This window comes from Ctenopharyngodon idella, chromosome 5 (assembly GCF_019924925.1).
Source record: "Ctenopharyngodon idella isolate HZGC_01 chromosome 5, HZGC01, whole genome shotgun sequence".
Lineage (NCBI taxonomy): Eukaryota > Metazoa > Chordata > Actinopteri > Cypriniformes > Xenocyprididae > Ctenopharyngodon > Ctenopharyngodon idella.
The window spans coordinates 39,500,413-39,523,245 of NC_067224.1; the positions used below are offsets into that span (position 1 = coordinate 39,500,413).

Genomic DNA, 22,833 nt, shown 5'->3' on the forward strand with positions numbered 1-22,833 from the left:
CGTGTTTATCTCAGAAATATTATTATCATTATACTAGTTTATCTCAGAAATAACAATTTACTTAGCACCTGCTCTCACAACTACCTAATAGCCAACACCTTTGGCACACTGCCTGTTTTATTATTGCTGACCACCTATCAAAATCTGTGTGGCAATGCTGCGCGACTCACGGGACAGACAGAGATATAGTGAAGCCCAGACCAGTATCAATTTAAATCATCATACACAGAATTCATAACTTTTTTTAAGGCAATACTCTTGAGATTTGGATAATGGAGGAACTTGAAATAATATGACAGATATGAAATGAAATGACATCGTATCGTAGTTTATGTTCACAGCATATATTATATATATATATATATATATATATATATATATATATATATATATATATTATAGTTCTATTATGATTTTTATTCATACAACAGATGGATATCATAATGCCGTTATCCCACAGAATGTTTCAGTGATTGACTTTAGTGAAATATGAATTTGACATAATGATTTAAGGTGAACTTGTTTGAGTTATATGAATGGAACCTGAAATAAGACTTTGTACAATAAACCAGAGATGAAGTGTTTTCATATTTAATGCCATCTACCAGTGTCAGAAATTAACTTTGCCATATGGGACAAATGATTTTCAGGGGTATTTTTTTTTTTTACCTTTATGTATCATTTCTTTCCTAATCTTATTAAATACGTATGCTATCTATAATGTTACATTCTTAAATGTAGTCAAATAAATTACAATAATATGACACTATAGGCTGTTATCAATTAAATCAGTATCAACCAACTGCTTTCAGATGTAGCTACTTACAGTAAATACATTTACACAATAACTGTATAATATAATGAGATTAATATTTTAAACAACATTTTTATTCAGAAATATGAAATGACAAAATGAAATGATACTTGGATTATGAAAGTAATCATTGTGTTAAGGAAGGAGTCATTTATTCATTTGTCGATTCGTTCAAAACGCTGATTCATTCAGGAATAAAATCGAGTGGCTGTCTATATTAATTAGTTATTGAATCATCGTCTATATTAATGGGTTCTTCAAAGATTCTTATTCATTCAGGAATGAAACAACTCTGTGTGCCAACTGCGAGTCAGTCGCTCAACGGTTCTGTGACTTTATTTGCTTTGGAAGTTTAGTTGGCAGAAAAAAATAACCGTTCTGTATGCCATCAGTTAGCCGGCCAATACTTAATATTAATTAAATAATCTCAGCGTATTGCCTAAAACAATATTTATGAATTAAGTTATGAATTCTGTGTATGATGATTTAAATTGATACTGGTCTGGGCTTCACTATATCTCTGTCTGTCCCGTGAGTCGCGCAGCATTGCCACACAGATTTTGATAGGTGGTCAGCAATAATAAAACAGGCAGTGTGCCAAAGGTGTTGGCTATTAGGTAGTTGTGAGAGCAGGTGCTAAGTAAATTGTTATTTCTGAGATAAACTAGTATAATGATAATAATATTTCTGAGATAAACACGCGTAAGTTGCCGAATTTATAGACACACAGAAGAAAAACCTCTAGGCTCTGCCTCGATATGGTAGCATATGTGTCAAGTCATTCGTTAGTCTGGCTGTTTGATGAGAAAGAGATAGAGATTAAGATTAAATGTAAATTTAAAAGAGATTATATGCTGTTGCAATAAACGTTGCAGTCCATAGCAGTGGAGGACTGTTATTCTGCTGCGCTGAACTGCGGAAGAACTGATGACGGCACCGTTTAATGTTTGGTTGACCAATCAGCGGAAAGGGGTGTTTCATTCCCGCCCACATGTTGAGATCAAATATTCAAGTTGTTTATTCATTTTCTACCCCTGAACGAAAAATCAAGCCAAATTCTTGTTTTTCGTTTTGTTAGAAAAAAATGAAAAACGAAAAAGGTGCCGTTTTTTCATTTTCCGAATTCAATATTAAATCAAAAAACGAATTCGATGTCATTGCCACTGCTGAAAAACAAACAAACAAAAAAAAATTTTTGCAATTCCACCATTATTTCCTGTTGTAAGCTAAAACTGTGCCATTGTTATATTATTTTGCTGTTGTACAAAAGACATTAAAGTGCTCTAGATAATGTGGCTTTTTTCTTTATTTGTGGCTTTGAGAATTTCAAAAATCTTTCATATGGTGACATTTGGTTACATTTGGTGACATTTTTAGTAAGTAATTGGTGATTTCATATTGGAATGTTGATAGCCCTCAGGCACTATAGTACAAAGTAAATTGTGATAAGTTATCTAAAGCTTATTGTTTAGTGGGCCTAAAACATTATAAATCAAATATGAAATATCATGACCTTACCTGAACATTGTCTCTAGCTTGTGACGTCTCCCCAGATTCACTGTCTCTGGTTGTAGTCTGCTTTTTCTGAAAGAGATGACGACAGTTCCATTAGAACGAAGCCTAAACTCAATGCAGTGTCTAATAAGGCCCCGTTTACACTAGTGCGTTTTCATTATAAAACGGCGTTTTAAAACGAAAACGATCCTCGTCTACACTGGTGTTTCCACAGCGTTTCAGAAACGATCTCCGTCTACACTACACGGCCGAAGACGCATGTCACATGACTGTTAATGCACGTACAAGTGTAAATAATTGCCTCTTGCGCATGTAGACAACTGCAGTATTAAAAATATGCAGAGTTTAACTGCACAATGGCTGCTAAAAATGACAACAAAGCCAGCAAACATGTTATTGTTTACACGGTCGTCAAGGATACTCAAAGCGAACGGGGGAAGCCACGCCATCGTTTTTAAAAGTCTCCGTTTTGGGTACGTTTACACTAAAACGCAACCCCGGCGTTTTCACACTAAAACGGCGTCTGCAGCGTTTTCGAAAGCCTCAGTTTTCGAGGTTCGTAAACGCCGGCGTAGTGTAAACGACAGGCGTAACCGTAGCAAAAGTTATGCGTTTTAAAACGAAAACGCACTAGTGTAAACGGAGCCTAAGCAGAGAGAATGAGAAAGACAACAGTCACCCACACGACTCTGTTGAAAGGAACTCAAAAGGTCCGTCTGCTTCAGTTTTTTACTGGGTGGTACATTAGGCATGTTTTTGGCCGTTCCGTGTATCTTTGAATAGGACAAATGATAATGAGCTGAGAAAGATTTTTAACTTTCATAACTTGGTCGTTATTTTAGCAATGTAACCTTAAAAATAGTGATAGTCATCTATTATTCTTAAAATTAGTATTACCTTAAAACTGTCTCGTGCTAACATGAATTGTTTCTGTCAAATCATTTGCACTTTATTTTTACTTTGGTGAGTCTTAAAAGTAATTTTCTGACAAAAACGATAGATAATATAATATTTTATATTGTTTGTGAAAAGGATTACCTTGTTTATTGTTACACGATTAAATAAATCTGTGTTTGTACGTAGTTTACTTCTTTCTCTTGTCAATCCGTTAATCCGTCCACGCCCGGGAATCGAAACTCACTGAAGACCTGCGAAATGTGCCAGGGTTAATGGTGTACAAGCTGGATTTACTATCAAAGCCAAGAATTTATTTACGTAGATAAAAAATAAATTAGTAGCCAAATGTATAGTCAGAGTCAGAGACAGTTATATTCCAAACAGTGATATCCTTCACCTTCACGTTAAAAAATGGAAACCAGGAAAGGTAGCCTACCTTCTCCAAGTCAAAAGAGAATCTGCCTGGTTCACGCCCTGGTAAATAAATCATTCTGATATCACGGGACGTTCTGGTAATTCCACGCCCAGTACCGGGAATCGAAAGTATTAAACATTTTTATGAAACACTCGCTTTTTACCTCCACTATGTGACAGGGATGGGCGCCGTTAAGATCATGATCATCATAAGTAGGCCTAACAGGGATTCAGATTTAGATAATCTATTCTAGACATAATTATTACAATTATAACATTTTTTAAAGTTAAATAATAAATTCTTAAATAATACAGGCTTAAATAAATAAACATTCATAATGAAATAAGGAAATAATGTAGCCTATTATTATTATCATTATTATACATTTTATTTCACCTGTTTTTTTTTTCCCACCCTTTTTGCCTAACATAATTCCTCATACTGCCATAGAATAGAACAAACAACAACAAAAACTCCAAAACCTATGCATGTCAATAGATATAACCATGTATTCTGAGAATCCACAAATTCAGTGGAAGTTAGCACCAACCCTGATCAAACACACCTGAACCACCAAACCAAGGTGGATTATTTGAGAATTCCAGGCAGGTGTGCTGGAGCAGGGTACTCTGTATGACGATCATACATGAGCAGGGCTGTCCTCTGTATTTAAGTGGAAATTTCTTTTCTACTCGTTAGTCATAGGCTATATAGGGCACTCAGGTCAGTCTCTGAGGGTATGTGTTTTTTCCAATAGGTAAATTCACCCTGTATTGTGGGCTCTCTTTATAGCAGTGCATGCAAATTAATCAGGGCCCAAGCACAAAGGGCGAAGTGTGGCACTTTGAAATGACTCCGTGGCGGCCTGTCTGATGTTTCGCCATAAAAGAGGAAGCTGTTGTAAGTCAGGCATACAATGTCCGATCTGCCCCAAACTTCACATGTGTGATAAGAGTCCTGGCCTGAAGACATCTATATGCCAATATTCAGTTAGTCATAGTGCCACCTGCTGGCAACAGGAAATGGCATGCTTTACACTTTAATTCACTCCCAGAAACACAATTCAATATGTATTTGTATATGTACATATTCAATAAAGTACCAAACATACTAGAAACACGTTAAATCATGCAACACTTGGCTAAGTGAAACATTAAGTTGTAGTAACTCAAGCCGGGCTGAAGCTGGTACCCGGGCGTGGCAGTGGGGCTCGACAGCGCCCCCTGGAACGGTGTCTAAAAACTCGGTCCATATATCAAACACGCTTGCACGTATTTGTATGAAACTCGGTACACATATAGACCTCATTGGGCCGAACAACTTTCGTGCTCTAGTGTACTCCTCAAAGTTGAATGAAATAACTTTTTTAAAACATTAACTTTCAATATGTCCTAAACTTCCTGTTTTACTGGGAAATAGATCAACACAAGACAGAAAACTGCTCATCAAGCCTTTTCATGTTTTTTATTTTTTAGAAAATGTGTAATACAAATTAAATGTTTTGTTTTACAATTCATTCGTGTTTGAATAGCAAGATTATTTATTGCTATTCATATTATTTATGAATAGCAAGATTATTTATTAAATTCAACGTTTTCATTTTATTTTATATTTACAAGACATTCAAAACATTTTTCAGACCCAAACTGAAGATCCTAAAAGCTTCCCAACATGAGCAATCAAAACAACATGAATCACACAAGGTACACGCTAAAATACATGAAAGTATAAACATTAATGCTGTATTTATTATATTAAATGGTTTTATTTGTTGTAATTGACATCTAGATTCATTGAGTAGGTATAAAGAACAGTGATCTGAGGTTTTGCTGTATGAGTCCTGATTTTAACCCTCAAAGATGTCATTCTAAATGTATTTACATTTGATAGTGTATTGTTGTCTCTTATTTTACCAGTTGTCAAATCAATTAATTTGATGTATTTGTGATTCAGAGGGTTACTGTTAAAGCTTGAACATGATCCCTTACAACAAAGACAAAACATTCAGATAAATCAATGTAAAATCCCTAATACATCAACAGACATATAAACTAAAAGAAAAATGCATTTAAAGATATATGAGTGAACAATTTGTTGTATGAGTGAAATGAGTATGAATGGATACATGAATACACAAGTCTGTATGAAAAACAATGTAAAGGAAAAAAATAACTGTAATTTTAATGTTCACTGTTCTGCTGTCTTTGCACAAGTCAGACCCACAATCACCTGCAGGTGAGATACATGACTTTATACTTGTCAAAAATAAGAGAAACCAAGCGTAACTTCTGCTTTTGAACACAATCATCACTAAGAATTATATGAAAAGTGAAACCCCATAATGACAGTGAATAATGTCTCAGAATTGAAGGCTTGTTGTCATGTTTTCCCAAAGAAATGGAGATGTGTGGATGTCTTCAATCACAATCTTCCATCTCAATGTCGGTCTGATTCTCTTGATCTGCAGTTTCATACTCATAGCTTTTATCACTGTAGGCTTCTAAGATATTGACAATCTCATGCAAACCTCTTATCCTAGCCTGTGCTCTGATCATATCCAGAATGGGCTGAATGGAATAGGCGTATTCCACAATGCTTCTAGTTTTACCCTTTTCTCCTGGGTAGACATATCCACCAGTGTGCACACCAATCAGTTTGCAGTGTTCATCAAAAACTGGAGAGCCAGAAGATCCGTGAAAGAAACAAGAATTATAATTAATCTGGTTTTCATAAAAGTCCCATCTATCTTCCAAACTCCTCTGTGTAATCACATGAATGAAATTGATATTCTCAGATATGTGTTTATCTGCAGCCTCTTGTGTTTTATTTTTCCCAATGATGAAGCAGGGATCTGTTCTCTTAATCCCACCTTCTGGATGTCCCACAATGCAGATCCCACCACGGCTTGGTGGGGGGCCAGGACTGTAATATCTGAGCAACTCAGGACAGTCTGTGATTTCATCAATAGCATCCAGTTCAAGAAGAGCAAAGTCAAGACGGCTTTTATTGGTATCTGTTATGTAACAGTAAGCAGTAATCTGTTTCTTGAACGGCACCAGCTTCACCTTTGAGTCCAGACGTTCAAAATCAAATGCGGCTTCTAAAGACTTTGTAGAAGAAAGCTTGTCTGGAGACTCGAGAAGTTCCATAACAACATGTGCGTTAGTGAGAATAAATTGCTCAAAGAGTAGGAAACCAGTTCCTCTAGCGGATCCCTCCACTCGAATCTGACACACAGAGTCAGAGAGTCTCATGAGCTGCTTTATTTTATACACCTCAGAGAAACTCTGAACACTTTTGTCATATTCTGCTCTGCAGACTCTTTGGGCCTCAGATTTTTTCCTCGGTTTTTCTTGCCGCTTTAATAATATATCCAGTAAAAACGGAAACTGAGCACGCAGAATTCTCAAAATCTCTTCAGAGTCAGGAATTATTTTAAACAAATTAGTTAAAGAATTTTTGTATTTCATTGTGTTTCCCTTTTTGGTTTCTTCTTGTTCACTGTTGACGGGATGCTGGTTAGGATCAACATTTTCTTCCAAATCAGCAGCTGAAGCTTCATTCATTTCAGGGCTGACATCACTCAAGAAGTCATCTTGGCTGTCTGGCTGGTTTTTGTCACTGATAACAATGATCTCAAAATGCTTTCGATCAAGATGCTCTACAGTGCTTGACATTACATGGTTTATCTCACTCCCAAACTCACGGAGTGCACACTGTTTCTTGAATATGACGCTGATGAATCGTCCGTCACGCTGAAGAGCAGCCTTCAGTTTGTCTTCTTTGAACGCGTACACACAAACATCGTCAACTTTCTTCCTCAGCTCATTGTTTTTCATCAAGTGTTTCACTTTCTCCCCTCCTTTTGTTTTAATGTAAAAGATTACTAAGTTTTCTGATTCGTTGGAGAACGAAAGCCTTCCAGTTGTTTTTTTCTTTGTATCAACATTTCCAGTATTTTTGATGAAGGATATATCTAAGAGCTCATCTTTTTCAATAAGACAGCAGGGGAAATCGGTCTTCACAGCAGGTCTATAAACTTCTGCTTTGGATCTCTTGATGACTATTTCTTTATCCATGTTTTCTTTTTTAATCTTTTTGAAAATCTGGTTTGTATTAAGAGCATCAAGCACAGTCTTGGATGTATCACACGCCACTGCATGTTTGTTGAATTTGTAGCGGAAATTGAAAGTGTGGCTTTGCCCTTCATCGCACTGTTAAATTCAGAAGAACAATAATACAAAAAGCATTAAACATGTATGAATAAAAGATTTCCATAAAATGCTTAGCAATATTGCTTAATATTATAGAAATAGCAGGGATGGGTATCCACACAATTTTTCACATTTAATTTGGATCCACAAGTCACTGATCACAGTTCATAATGCGCACCTTTTTTTAATTCTTTAATTTAGTTGTATTACTCATGAAGTAGAAAATCAGCCACTGATTCAACAGTGATCTGCAGAACAAGAGGATCAATACAGGTAAAGGCATTTCAGTTGATAAGCACCAAGTACCATTAAAATTCACATACCTGCTGCACATGGCTTTTTGATGGACCCTCTTTAACTTCCTTCTTTAAAGAATTGTTCATCCTTTCCTGAGTGAATGTCAACACAACAGTACTGTTAATATAACTTCACCAGTGTACATGGTTTTACCATCATATAGTAAATCATAAGCAATGCAATAAATTGTCACTCTCAAAAGGTATGGATTTTTAAAGCAGCTATCAAGAAGCTTCATCTTTCCAAAGTGTTTTGACTAGAGAAATTCCACACACACTTTTTCAGAAGACTTAAATAATCTTCATCCAATGATATAGATATGTCAGTATGCAACAAACCTTTAGAGTATCATGGACATTATTTCCTTTATTATTGCTTGAAAGATTTATTCTTTTCTAGAACAATGGCATAAGCAACATTAAAAATAGTATATATTATTAATTGAACACATTTGAATCCAATACAATTTAGGACATTACCAAAATTAGATTGAATTATGTTATTGCCACATGAATTAATGAAAAGTGCACTCAAATTATGTAAGATTGTTAGTTTCTTTAACGTGCACCATTTAAAAATATGAAATCTTAAAGTGGGAAGAAGAGTAGGTCATTAAAAACTTTCTATATTGCAAGCCTTCTAAAGCCATAGAGTAGCTTTGTTCAAGGAACTGACCAAAATGTATTTATTTGTTTTCTTTGAATATATCCAGAAACAAATGTGGAGCAAAAATAGTCTAAGGAAAAACATCATCATTTGAAAAAATTATTTGAATAAAGGCGTTTTTTGGTCTGTTCCTCACATGTGACAGATCCAGAAGCCTGGAAATATAGTGCACAAGCTATATAGACTACTTTTATGGTGCTATTTTATGAGCAACTCAGTGTTAATGATTAAAGACATGGGTCTTTAAAAAGCATTTTTATTTTTTTAATAAATTACAAATGTATGGTTCATTTGCACTTGATTATTCACTTGACCTTGATGTCTTCATTGGCTGAGACAAAGCAATGACCTAAAACTTTATTTCTTAGACCTGAATCATTATAATTAATGAAATATCATGACCTTACCTGGGGCTTGGGCCCGTCATCGCTGCTTGCAGCTATATTTATTATTGAGATATCAAGAATTTACCTGTACCTTTTCACCAGTTTGTGACATCCTTCTGGCTCCACTGTTGCTGTCAGTCTGAAATAGACATTCCACAATCTTCACCATAACCATTTAGACTAAAGGTCTTCGCACACTGAAGGCCTTTGCACACTGAGTCCGAAATTTTCGCACGTTAAAAAATAAATACAACCTCACGTTATGTCAATCACGTTTGCACACTGCCTCCGAAACTTTTGTCAGTCATAAAAAAATTCGGATCAGGTTCGATTTTCTGCGTTTTTCGCATCCGTGGCATGCATTTTGAGAGACGTTTTGACAATTCAGAGCCACCGTACGCGAACGCTAAAATCCCCAATGCCATCTGACAAGTTGATCCACGTCATCTACAGCACAAAGCAGTAGCACTGTATGACAAACAAAGTGTGGAAAGAGACAGAATATAAAGATAGAGTGTGCCAGTATCGCTAGCAAAGCATCAAACTGAGGCACTGACACTGTGAAGTAGAAACGCTCGGGATAATCCCGCAGCTCCTTGATGAGGTGGAACTCTCCTTCCTCTCTACGCAATCTCAGGATCGGATGGACCCAATATTTTCTCTTTCTTTTTGTCTTTTTAAGAAGAGAGAGGACAACTAAATCATGCTCACTGCTTGAAGACTTCATTTTGTATTATTTTGCTCATTGTTTCGCAACGGATTCATTAATACGCATCGGACTCAGTGTGCAAAGTCTCTGTGCGTGACGAAGGTGTGCGTTTTAGGATCACGAATACGAAAAAACGCATACGAACATTTCGGACTGTGTGCAAAGGCCTTGAGTCAGAAATTCGCGTCTGAAATTTTCGCACGTTTAAAAATAAATACGACCTCACGTTGTGTCAATCATGTTTACACACTGCCTCCGAAACTTTCGTCTGTCGTAATAAAATTCAGATCAGGTTCGATTTTCTGCGTTTTTCGTATCTGTGGCACGCATTTTGAGAGACGTTTTGACAATTCAGAGCCACCGTTGAAGCGAACGCCAAAATCCCGAATGCCATCTGACAAGTTGATCCACATCGTCTACAGCACAAAGCAGTAGCACTGTATGACAAACAAAGTGCGGAATACAAAGAGACACAATATAAAGACAGATCATGCCAGTATCGCTAACAAAGCATCAAACTGAGGCACTGACATCCTGAAGTAAACTTTGAAACGCTCGGGATAATCCCGCAGCTCCTTGATGAGGTGAACTCTCCTTCCTCTCTACGCAATCTCGGGATTGGATGGACCCAATATTTCCTCTTTCTTTTTCTCTTTTTAAGAAGAGAGAGGACAACTAAATCATACTCACTGCTTGAAGACTCCATTTTGTATTGTTTTGCAATTTTTTTTTTTTTTTCGCAACGGATTCATTAATACGCATCGGACTCAGTGTGCAAGGTCTCTGTGCGTGACGAATTTTTAGGATCACAAATACGAAAAAACACATACGAAAGTTTCGGACTCGGTGTGCACAGGCCTTAAGGCTAAACATTTCAATACAATGTTCAACATAAAGAATGGCAACAGCCAAGCTTAGAAATTTGAAAATCAATATTTATAAATCTATGATGCATAATATTTTGTCTCCTCAAAATAATCCAAAATGCTACTGTTCATCATTTTCTTCGCTAGTGTTGACAAAGAGTGATGTTGGGAATTCATTGTTTCTGTGAAGAGGACAAATGATGAGCTCAAGATATCTAAAAAAAAATCTGATAAAAAGCTATAATACTACACTACTGAAGTATGTACAGTTTACATATTTGGTAAATAAAAATTTGCTTACAGTCTAATGTTACAATTACAATATGTGTTTTAATACATTTTTCACACAACTGGATTGCAAGCAAATTTTTATTTCTGAGATGATAACGAAAACTACCTTTGGATTAGTGCCTACTGTTTGCACTTAATTTTTTTTGAAAACAGTAAGCAAATTAAAGCCTGTACTGCACAGTATTGAGTAAGCATTTGTTTGCATACACGTTCGTCCATCGTCCAGCAAATCCTCGTTCACCAAAGCCATTCCGCTCCGCTTCCCATTGTTCGGTGAAGGACGCATTCATTCATTAAAGTCCAACCAATTATATTCCCCTTCGCAGCCCGCAGTGTTTGAAAGCAGGGAATACCCCGCCAAAGCGCCTGATCCGTCACGATTCGTTCACGTATTACCAGTGAAAACAGAGAAGTAGGCGTTTGCAGTGATTTAGGTTTATATTATTGAGATAACCTAAATCATTCATGCGAAAAATGTATTTTTAGAAGTTGTAGTAAACCTCTAGGGTAACATTATATTTCGTTTAATATATTTTGTTTTATAAAGTTACCTTATGTGAGTTAAAATAGTTTAAATGAAGCAGGAGAAGGTGCGTATCATCTGCTTTCCTTTGTGTGTGTGAAGTGTGAAGTGTAATCTGATCTCATGCAGCGCGCAAAAGATTTCGAATTCTTCTTTTAGTGTTTTCGAGGGTTACAGACCATTGTAAAAGCTGCTTACCGCCACCTACTATATTGGAGTGAGTAAATGCAACGTCCCTTTCAAGGAAAGTCTGTCAGCTCGGCGGCCATATTTGCAACGCCTCCGAGCAGCTATTTCGGGCATCCAAGACCAAGGCTGTGTCCGAAATCGCCCCCTATACCCTTAAATAGGGCACTATTTGAGGGGACAGCCATTTGTAGTGGTGTCCGAAACCATAGTGGACGATGTTGAGTGCACTCATTCAATCCCACAATGCACCGCAATAACGAGTGTACAACCGATGCACGCTCAACGGCTAGAGAATACCCATAATGCACTGTGAGAGTCGCGCGCTGAATGAATTCCCGCGCCTCGCGCCCGCAGTTAAATCAATCATCCATTCGTTTTCCAAACCGCGCTGGTCCAGCATTATCATACAGGTATAAATCCCTTTTTACTTAATCATTAAATCATTTAAAAGGTTTGAATATGCTAGTTCAACATACATATTCATTACTACTGGAGCTCACAGTTTGCTACATTTCAAAAGATTATTAAACAGCAGCACAAACTATGCAAAATCGGCAGCCCTTCCGGTTCACTCAGTGTCCGAATTCACTAACTCGTTTCATTCACTCCTTCAAGTGGACTATATTAGTGGAGTAATGTAGGGAATAGTGAATGAGGGTATAGGGGGCGATTTCGAATACAGCACAAGTCCTATCTATTTGAATGGTGGAATCCTGACATCTCAAAAACTGCTCGGCGAACTCACAATTAAATAACATATTTCAAATCAGCAACAAAATCTGACATGGACTGTCCCATAAATGTTGTTTCTTGTGCTCAAATAGCATTAAAAAGCTTATTTTTCAGGCTAGATGAGCCAATGCGCATGTGCAGTCCTAAAGCGCGAGTCTGTTCTTTGAGTATTGGAACTGAACTTCAACGGATCTTTGAGTATTGGAACTGAACTTCAACGGTTGATGATGATGTAGAGCGAGATCACAAGGACGCAAGATCGCTTAAAGGGTTAGTTCACCCAAAAATGAAAATAATGTCATTTAATAATAATAATAATCTTCGGAACGCAAATTAAGATATTTTTGTTGAAAACCGATGGCTCAGTGAGGCCTGCATAACCAGCAATGACATTTCCTCTCTCAAGATCAATTAATGTACTAAAAACATATTTAAATCAGTTCATGTGAGTATAGTGGTTCAATATTAATATTATAAAGCGACGAGAATATTTTTGGTGTGCCAAAAAAAACAGAATAACGACTTATTTATTGATGGCCGATTTCAAAAGACTGCTTCAGGAAGCTTCGGAGCGTTATGAATCAGCGTGTCGAATCAGCTGTTCGGTTTGACACGCGATCCGAATCATGATTTGATACACTGATTCATAACGCTCCGAAGCTTCATGAAGCAGTGTTTTGAAATCAGCCATCACTATATAAGTCGTTATTTTGTTTTTTTTGGCGCACCAAAAATATTCTCGTCGCTTTATAATATTAATATTGAACCACTGTACTCACATGAACTGATTTAAATATGTTTTTAGTACATTAATGGATCTTGAGAGAGGAAATGTCATTGCTCCCTATGCTATGTGAAAGTTTGAAACAGAAAATAGTGGTTTTCATCTTGCCACTTTCTTGGTAAAGAAAACACCTTTTTACTCAAATTAATCAAAATGGAGTTATAGTGTTTTGGAACCAAACTCTTTAAATATACATACGTTTTTTTTTTAAAAATGAAAATATAAAAAACTTTGCAGGATTTACGATATTGATGACCGTTAAAATGCGTCATTACAGTCCATGAAAAGGGTATATTGTGGTGGGCGCGAGCTGCATGATGACACCATAGATGACCATATATTTATTGTGTTTTTTTAAAAACGCTCAAATCTGCCAATGAGCAGCATTAAAATGTCAAGACATTTTTTCCTCATTCAGTTATACATAATTGTACAGAAAGATAATTAAGATCTCAGGAATATTTATTTGAGGTATTGATGAAATGCAAACAAACAAAAACACAAATAAAAGAAAGAAAATAATCAAAACATAGCTGCTATACAGATTTGTGACATCAAAAAAAGAAAAAGCACAAACTCTCCTTCAAAATGTCAGTAGCTCTGAGCAGTTATTTAATATGAATTCAGAGACATTTATAATAAATAGAACATAATTGAAAAAGTAAAACAGCATTCCTGTTATATGCATTCACAAAGAAATTTTAAGTTTACAGTACAAAACAAGATCTGAGTAACCAAAATGAGATATTTTCTTTATATTTTTTATCCGTAACTTTAAAGTGTTATCTGTTAAATAATGAACGATAAAAACAAAATACTCAAACAAAAGACAGAAGTGTTTCATCCTGGTGGTGAAAGGTCAGAGGTCAAAACAGAATCTTTAAACTTTAAATTAAGATTCTATAGAGAACAAACGTGATGTGTTGTTACCTGGATGATTAAAAACTGTTTTATGTTTTTTGATAGTAAGTTCCTTGTTTATCCTGAGCAGTTAAACTGCTCAATATAGTCTTCAGGAAAAACCTCCAGATGCTGGAATTTTTTTTAAATCTATGCATTTAAATATTAGTGTACTCCTCAAAGTTGAATGATTTTTAATTAACTTTCAATATATCGAAAAACTTCCTGTTTTACTGTGAAATAGATCAACACAAGACAGAAAACTGCTCATCAAGCTTTTTTATTGTATTTTATGTGTAATACAAATTAAATGATTTGTTTTACAATTCATTCAGTGTTTGAATAGCAAGATTATTTATAAAGATTCAATGCTTTCCTATTTCTTATTTTCAGACCCAGCAAACTGAAGATCCTAAAAAGCTTCTCAACATGACCAGCAATCAAAACAACACGTACACGTAATAAATGTAAGTGGAATAATCATTAATGCTGTATTTGTTATATTAAATGGTTTTATTTGTTGTAATTGACATCTACATTAATCAAGTAGGTATAAAATGATCTGAGGTTTTGCTGTATGAGTCCTGATTTCAACCCTCAAAGATGTTATTCTAAATGTATTTATTTTAGTGGAGATACATTTGATAGTGTATTGTTGTCTCTTATTACAGCAATTGTGAAATCAATTAATTTGGTGTATCTGTGATTCAGAGAGGACTGTTAAAGCTTGAACATGATCCCTTACAACAAAGACAAAACATTCAGATAAATCAATATAAAATCCCTATAATACATCAACAGACATAAAAAGTAAAAAGAATATAAGAAAAATGCATATAAAGATATATGAGTGAATGATTTGTTGTACGAGTGAAATAAGTATGTATTGATACATGAATACACAAGTCTGTATTAATAACAATGTAAAGAAACTGTAAAGAAAAAAAATAACTGTAATTTTAGTCTCTGCCAAATGAATAATGTTCACTGTTCTGCTGTCTTTGCACAAGTCAGACCCACAATCACCTGCAGGTGAGATACATGACTTTATACTTGTCAAAAATAAGAGAAACCAAGCGTAACTTCTGCTTTTGAACACAATCATCACTAAGAATTATATGAAAAGTGAAACCCCATAATGACAGTGAATAATGTCTCAGAATTGAAGGCTTGTTGTCATGTTTTCCCAAAGAAATGGAGATGTGTGGATGTCTTCAATCACAATCTTCCATCTCAATGTCAGTCTGATTCTCTTGATCTGCAGTTTCATACTCATAGCTTTTATCGCTGTAGGCTTCTAAGATATTGACAATCTCATGTAAACCTTTTATCCTAGCCTGTGCTCTGATCATATCCAGAATGGGCTGCATGGAATAGGCGTATTCCACAATGCTTCTAGTTTTACCTCTTTCTCCTTTGTACACATATCCACCAGTGTGCACACCAATCAGATAGCAGTCTTCATCAAAAACTGGAGAGCCAGAAGATCCGTGAAAGAAACAAGAATTATAATTAATCTGGTTTTCATAAATGTCCCATTTATCTTCAAAACTCCTCTGTGTAATCACATTAATGAAATTGATATTCTCAGATATGTGTTTATCTGCAGCCTCTTGTAGTTTTGTTTTCTCAATGATGAAGCAGGGGTCCATTTTCTTAATTCCACCATCTGGATGTCCCACAATGCAGATCCCACCACTAGGAAGGGGGCCAGAACTAAAACGTCTGAGCAACTCAGGACGGTCTGTGATTTCATCAACAGCATCCAGTTCAAGGAGAGCAAAGTCAAGATGGCTTTTATTGGTATCTGTTATGTAACAGTAAGCAGCAATCTGTTTCTTGAACGGCACCAGCTTCACTTTTGAGTCCAGACGTTCAAAATCAAATGCGGCTTCTAAAGACTTTGTAGAATAAAACTTGTCTGGAGACTCGAGAAATTCCCTAACAACATGTGCATTAGTGAGAATAAATTGCCCAAAGAGTAGGAAACCAGTTCCTCTAGCGGATCCCTCCACTCGAATCTGACACACAGAGTCAGAGAGTCTCATGAGCTGCTTTATTTTATACACCTCAGAGAAACTCTGAACACTTTTGTCATATTCTGCTCTGAAGAATGTTTGGACCTGAGACTTGTTCTTTAGGTTCTCTCGCTGCTTTAACGTCTCCAGTAAATCTTTATACTGAGAACGCAGAATTCCCAGAATTTCTTCAGAGTCAATTACTTTAGAGTATTTAGCTGAAGTATTTGTGGATTTCATTGTGTTTCCCTTTTTGGTTTCTTCTTGTTCACTGTTGACGGGATGCTGGTTAGGATCAACATTTTCTTTCAAATCAGCAGCTGAAGCTTCATTCATTTCAGGGCTGACATCACTCAAGAAGTCATCTTGGCTGTCTGGCTGGTTTTTGTCACTGATAACAATGATCTCAAAATGCTTTCGATCAAGATGCTCTACAGTGCTTGACATTACATGGTTTATCTCGCTCCCAAACTCACGGAGTGCACACTGTTTCTTGAATATGACGTTGATGAATCGTCCGTCACGCTGAAGAGCAGCCTTCAGTTTGTCTTCTTTGAACGCGTACACACAAACATCGTCAACTTTCTTCCTCAGCTCATTGTTTTTTGTTAAGCGTTTCACTTTCACTCCTCCTTTTGTTTTAATGTAAAAGATTACCAAGTTTTCTGATTCGTTGGAGAACGAAAGCCTTCCAGTTGTTTTTTTCTTTGTATCAACATTTCCAGTATTTTTGATGAAGGATATATCTAAGAGCTCATCTTTTTCAATAAGACGGCAGGGGAAATCCGTCTTCACAGCAGCTCTAGGAACTTCTCCTTTGGATCTCTTGATGACTATTTCTTTATCCATGTTTTCTTTTTTAATCTTCTTGAAAATCTTGTTTGTATTAAGAGCATCAAGCACAGTCTTGGATGTATCACACGCCACGGCATGTTTCTTGAATTTGTAGCGGAAATTGAAAGTGTGGCTTTGCCCTTCATCGCACTGTTAAATTCAGAAGTACAAAAATACAAAAAACATTTATGAATAAAAGATTTCGATAAAATGATTAGCAATATTGCATAATATTAAAATATATACAAATAATATATAGCAGGGATGCGTATCTGCACAATTTTCCAGATTTAATTTGGACTCACAAGTCACTGATCACAACAGTTGATAATGTGCACTTTTTTTTTGAAAATTCTTTAATTTAGGTGTATTTTTCATGAAGTAGAAGACTAGCCCACTGATTCAACAGTGATCTGCAGGACAAGAGGATCAATACAGGTAAAGGCATTTCAGTTGATAAGCACCAAGTACCATTAAAATTCACATACCTGCTGCACATGGCTTTTTGATGGACCCTCTTTAACTTTCTCCTTGACAAATTTGTTTGTCCTTTCCTGAGTAAATGTCAACAAAACTGCATTGTTAATGAGTTCACTAGTGCACATGGGTTTACTATCAAATTGTAAATTATAAGCAATGCAAAAAATGATCACTGTAAAAAGATATGGATTTTTTTAAAGCAGCTATCATGCTTTGTTTTTTCAAAATGTTTTGTCTAGAGAAATTCCACACACACTTTTTCACAAGACCCTTAAATAATCTTCATCCAATGATACAGATATGTCACTATGCAACAAACCTTTAGAGGATCATGGCCATTATTTCCTTTTTTCTTGCTCTTAAGATTTATTCTTTCCTAGAAAAAATTCACAAGCAACAATAAAATAGCATATTATTATTATAAATAACTGAACACAATTGAATACAATTTAGGACATTACCAAAATACATTGAATGTTATGATATTGCTACACAAAATTAATCAGAGAAGCAATGCATCCTCAGTCCGTGACTTTTTGGCACGTGGCGAATGTGGACGGTGGGGCTGAGAGTGAGGAAGCATAGCGTCACTCACTGCCAAACTGCACCTGATATGCAATGAGGAAATTGCTTTTTTTATTGTGAAAGTAGGCGGGACAGAAGTTGTCTCTTTTAGAGATAACAAAAGATTTTCCATACGGCCCTCCTCCAGGGAAAGGAGCCGTGCTCTCATGTCTCCTGTAGAGCAGCTTCCCTCATCTCTGGGCTGCCCGTCTCAAGGCCGCTTAGATGGATGCTTGGAAGTCTTAGCAGCGGTGTGAGGGAAGGGCTGCGTTGCCTTCCTGCAGGATGCTTAACGTTGCGGCCCCTCTGGAGCAGGTGTAGACACTGCAGGGGGATGCCCTCAACAATGAGCAGACTGGGGGGCAGCCCGCAGCGGCCTGGTGGCAGAGGTGTCACGCCGGGCAGGATTTGCTTGATGGTCTCCGTCACTTCTGCATCTGACTCAGCATGAGCGAACTCACCCGAAAGGGGGAAGCTCAGCATCAACTTCTGTAGAGGACATTAGCCCGCTCTCCAATGCAGCCATCGATCTTCATCCGGAGCACCGAATGACATGCTGGGTCCCCCATGAGAAGGACCTGGCAGTTCAATGGCACATGAAATGGTAGAGGAGTGGGAGGTCAGTGGGGGCTGGCCTGGCGGAAGCTCTCCCACTGTAACCCTCAGGTCTCCCAAAGTGTTAAAGGTGCAGTGTGTACATTTTAGCGGCACCTAGCAGTAAGGGTGGCAATTGCAATATAGAGAAGCTACGGTGACCAACACAGGACAAAGATGTCGTCGTCTGAGACAGCAGAGAGTAGCTAGTCAATCAAACGCACTCTGTAGAGCAGTTTGTCCGGTTAGGGCTACTGTCGAAACATGCCGGCGCAAAATGGTGACTTAACATGTAAGGGGACCCGCGGTGTATGTAGATAGAAATGGCTCATTCTAAGGTAATAAAAACATAACTGTTCATTATGTAAGGTCTTTATACACCACTGAAAACATACAGTAGTTATATTGCATTTCTGTCAATAGATCCTCCTAAAACTTACGCATTGCACCTTTAACCATGCCTGTGGCTCTGCATTGTGCAGAGGCAGCATTCTGGGTAACAGCAGAAGGGATTTGTTCCTTTACGAGGAAGATGAGTCTCGACCAGTGTCGACATGGTCATATTCACACAATGGGGACATAAACCGTCCACGAATGCTGTCTCAGTATGCTCTCGGACCAGGCATGTGAGACCGTGATCGTGGCCGTCAGATGAAGACAAGAAACTACTACAACCAGAAACACATTGACAGAAAGGGATCTTTAAAAAGATGCTTGTCATCTGATTTGCTCTTTTAGGAAAAAAAAATGCGCTTTTTGACTGAAGCACCCAGGGGAGAATCGCTGCACTTATCAGCGCACTGGCAAAACACCACTGAATGTGCCCTCTTCACCAGTCCAGAGAGATTCCCACACTGCAACTCTTTTCCAAGCTGAAAGAGTGATCGCTGGAAGAGTGATCACTTGGCTCTGAAGCAAATTTCTCAACGAGTGGATGCGAGCCGCCATCTTAAGGGGCTTTCACACCGGGCAGTTCTAGGAACTTAGTTATAGGAACTATCCACAAGGGTGGTTCCCTGAGAACTAAATGTTCCTCTAGGGCCATTTTCCTGGTTACATTAGCACTGCCAGTAGTAAACTCTGAAGTGACATAATCCATGCTTGTTGTTGTGACTTTTATTTTGACTGCGCTGAGAAAGCTAGAGCCTGTCTTCCGTGTCCTTGACAAATTTGTTTGTCCTTTCCTGAGTAAATGTCAACATTGTTAGTGAGTCCACTAGTGCACATGGGTTTACTATCAAATTGTAAATTATAAGCAATGCAAAAAATGATCACTGTAAAAAGATATGGATTTTTTTAAAGCAGCTATCATGCTTTGTTTTTTCAAAATGTTTTGTCTAGAGAAATTCCACACACAATTTTTCACAAGACCCTTAAATAATCTTCATCCAATGATACAGATATGTCACTATGCAACAAACCTTTAGAGGATCATGGCCATTATTTCCTTTTTTCTTGCTCTTAAGATTTATTCTTTCCTAGAAAAAATTCACAAGCAACAATAAAATAGCATATTATTATTATAAATAACTGAACACAGTTGAATTTAGGACATTACCAAAATACATTGAATGTTATGATATTGCTGAGCACACAGCGCTCCTATTCTCCATCTTCATTAGTTTATGATCTGTCTAACAGTCCTGATAGAACTGTTATACAGAGAAAGTAGACAGCGAATCTCGTAGGTGACCTATTTTGATTTGATTTGATTTCAAATGGTTCCTCTGGTGTGAAAGCCCCTTTATATACCCGTATGTACCGAGGAGTGGCTTGGCATGCAAATTCTACTCACCAATTCCATTGGCCGTTTTTATAAAATTCAGAGGTGATTGGGGCTCCCAAGTGAGTCCACATTTGTCAGCCATCAACATAATGTCGAACGTGACTGCAAGATAGGGAGCTTTATTTCTTAGACCTGAATCATTATCATCATCATCATAATCTTACCTGTGCATTTTCACCAGTTTGGGATGCCCTTCTGGCTCCACTGTTGCTGTCAGTCTGCTTTTTCTAAAAATAGACATTCCACAATCTTCACTGTAAGCATTTAGAATTAGGCTAAACATTTCAATACAATGAAATGTTTAGCTCAATACAAAACATAAAGAATGACAATAGCCAAGTTTAGAAATGTGAAAATCATGTATAAATCAGATATATGATGCATAATATTTAGCATTTTGTCACCGCAAAAAAATCCAGAATGCTTCTGTTACTCATTTTCTTCTCTGGTATTGATCAAGAAAGGGTGATGTTGGCAATTCAGCGTTTCTGTGAAAAGTACAAATGATGAGCTCAAATTATCTCAAAGAAATCTATTATACTACATTACTGAAAGGGTTAGTTCAACCAAAAATGAAAATTCTGTCATTTATTACTCACCCTCATGCCGTTCCACACCCGTAAGACCTTCGTTAATCTTCGGAACACAAATTAAGATATTTTTGTTTAAATCCGATGGCTCCGTGAGGCCTACATATGGAGCAATGACATTTCCTCTCTCAAGATCCATAAAGGTACTAAAAACATATTTAAATCAGTTCATGTGAGTACAGTGGCTCAATATTAATATTATAAAGCGACGAGAATATTTTTGGTGCGCCAACAAAAACAAAATAGCGACTTATTTAGTGATGGCCGATTTCAAAACACTGCTTCAGGAAGATTCGGAGCGTTATGAATCAGCGTGTCGAGAGGAAATGACATTGCTCCCTATGTAGGCCTCACAGAGCCATCGGATTTAAACAAAAATATCTTAATTTGTGTTCCGAAGATCAACAAAGGTCTTACGGGTGTGGAACGGCACGAGGGTGAGTAATAAATGACAGAATTTTCATTTTTGGGTGAACTAACCCTTGAAGTATGTATAATGCACCAGTTTATATATTTGGTGTATTTATGCATAAAATGCACATTTTCCACACAACTAGATCGCAAGAAAAAAAAATTTATTTCCGGGATGATAACGGGATTATTTGCTGAATTATCAAGCAACGCGAGGAGATTATGTAACAAAAGTACTTTTGGATTAGTGCCTACTGTTTGCACTTACTATTTTTTAAAATAAGAGGCAAATCAAAGCCTACACAGTATTTAGTAGGCATTTGATTGAGGACACGTTTGTCTCGTCCAGAAAATCCTCGTTCACCAAAGCCATTCCGCTCCGCTTCCCATTGTTCGGTGAAGGACGCATTCATTAAAGTCCAACCACTAATATTCCCCTTCGAGGCCCACAGTCTTTGAAAGCAGCGGGGAAAAGCTCCTCACAACAGAGACGACCATGATATTGATTTGTTACGATTTGTTCACGAATGAAACAGCACTAATCCAAACACCTTTTATGTTCATATATACAATGTAAGTCTTTTTGGATTGTAAGCTTTCACTAATAAGCCACAACACGCGCATTTTATCCTTTACAGCGTTTGCTTGTTTTATTATCAGTGAAAACATATTATAGGTGTTTGCAGGTGATTTAGGTTTAAATTATTGCGATAATTGAAATCATTCGAGAAAACATTCATGCTAGAAATGTATAAAAAGTTGTAGTAAACACCTGGTGTAATAGTATTATATTTTGTTGAATATGATATTTTGTTGTAAAAAGTTACCTTATGTGAGTTAACAGTTTAAATGAAGCAGCAGAAAGTGTCGTCTGTTTTCCTTTGCGTGCGTGATCTGAGCGCGCGCAAAAGATTTCAAATTTTTCTTGTGTTTTCGCGGGTTACAGACCATTGCAAAAGCTACATACCGCCATCTACTATATTGGAGTGAGTAAAATCAAAGAACAGTCTTTGGTAATTTCATCGCTTCATTGATCTCTAGACCCGTTTCACGTAGAAATAATCATCTATTTCTACCTATAAAGGTTTTAATTTTAATAGATTTTTAAATATATTGTATTATTCTCTACCTTTATCCTCGATTATTTTGCCTCTTTGTCTAAGTTGCTTTTAATTAGTGATTTACCTTCATTTTCCCAAGAGGAATCTCTATTTTTTAATTCTATTTCAATGCTATATTTTATTATTTTGTCTATTCCATTTCCTTGCATCTCTATATGTGCTGGTATCCAGCAGAATTTAAGCTAATTTTTATTTATTGCAGTTCACAACTCAGAAACAATGAGACACATGCAAACG

General features: G+C 36.8%; 1 protein-coding gene and 1 long non-coding RNA gene across 7 annotated transcripts; both read right to left on the minus strand.

Annotated features, from left to right (window-relative positions):
• Window positions 1-1,416: 1,416 nt before the first annotated feature.
• LOC127513184 (uncharacterized) lies at window positions 1,417-3,602 on the minus strand. Its single transcript, XR_007930358.1, has 4 exons — window positions 3,368-3,602; window positions 3,013-3,102; window positions 2,333-2,398; window positions 1,417-2,237 (listed from the first exon to the last, which is right to left on the minus strand). It is a non-coding gene; the product is annotated as an uncharacterized LOC127513184 (long non-coding RNA).
• Window positions 3,603-5,828: 2,226 nt separating this feature from the next.
• Window positions 5,829-22,496, minus strand: fam111.1 (family with sequence similarity 111.1). 6 transcript variants are annotated; one of them, XM_051895280.1, is made up of 7 exons: window positions 22,303-22,489; window positions 20,879-20,962; window positions 20,639-20,701; window positions 20,110-20,166; window positions 17,850-17,906; window positions 17,539-17,604; window positions 5,829-7,855 (listed from the first exon to the last, which is right to left on the minus strand). In XM_051895280.1, exons 2-7 carry the CDS (start codon window positions 20,909-20,911, stop codon window positions 6,059-6,061), a joined length of 2,073 nt encoding a protein of 690 aa, XP_051751240.1. In that variant the 5' UTR covers window positions 20,912-20,962; window positions 22,303-22,489; the 3' UTR covers window positions 5,829-6,058. The 6 variants fall into 6 exon arrangements, with proteins under 6 accessions (XP_051751240.1, XP_051751243.1, XP_051751242.1 ...); XM_051895281.1 differs by lacking the exon at window positions 5,829-7,855 and adding an exon at window positions 13,743-17,200 and having other exon boundaries at window positions 22,303-22,427; XM_051895283.1 differs by lacking the exon at window positions 17,850-17,906 and having other exon boundaries at window positions 22,303-22,496.
• Between the last annotated feature and the right edge of the window lie 337 nt (window positions 22,497-22,833).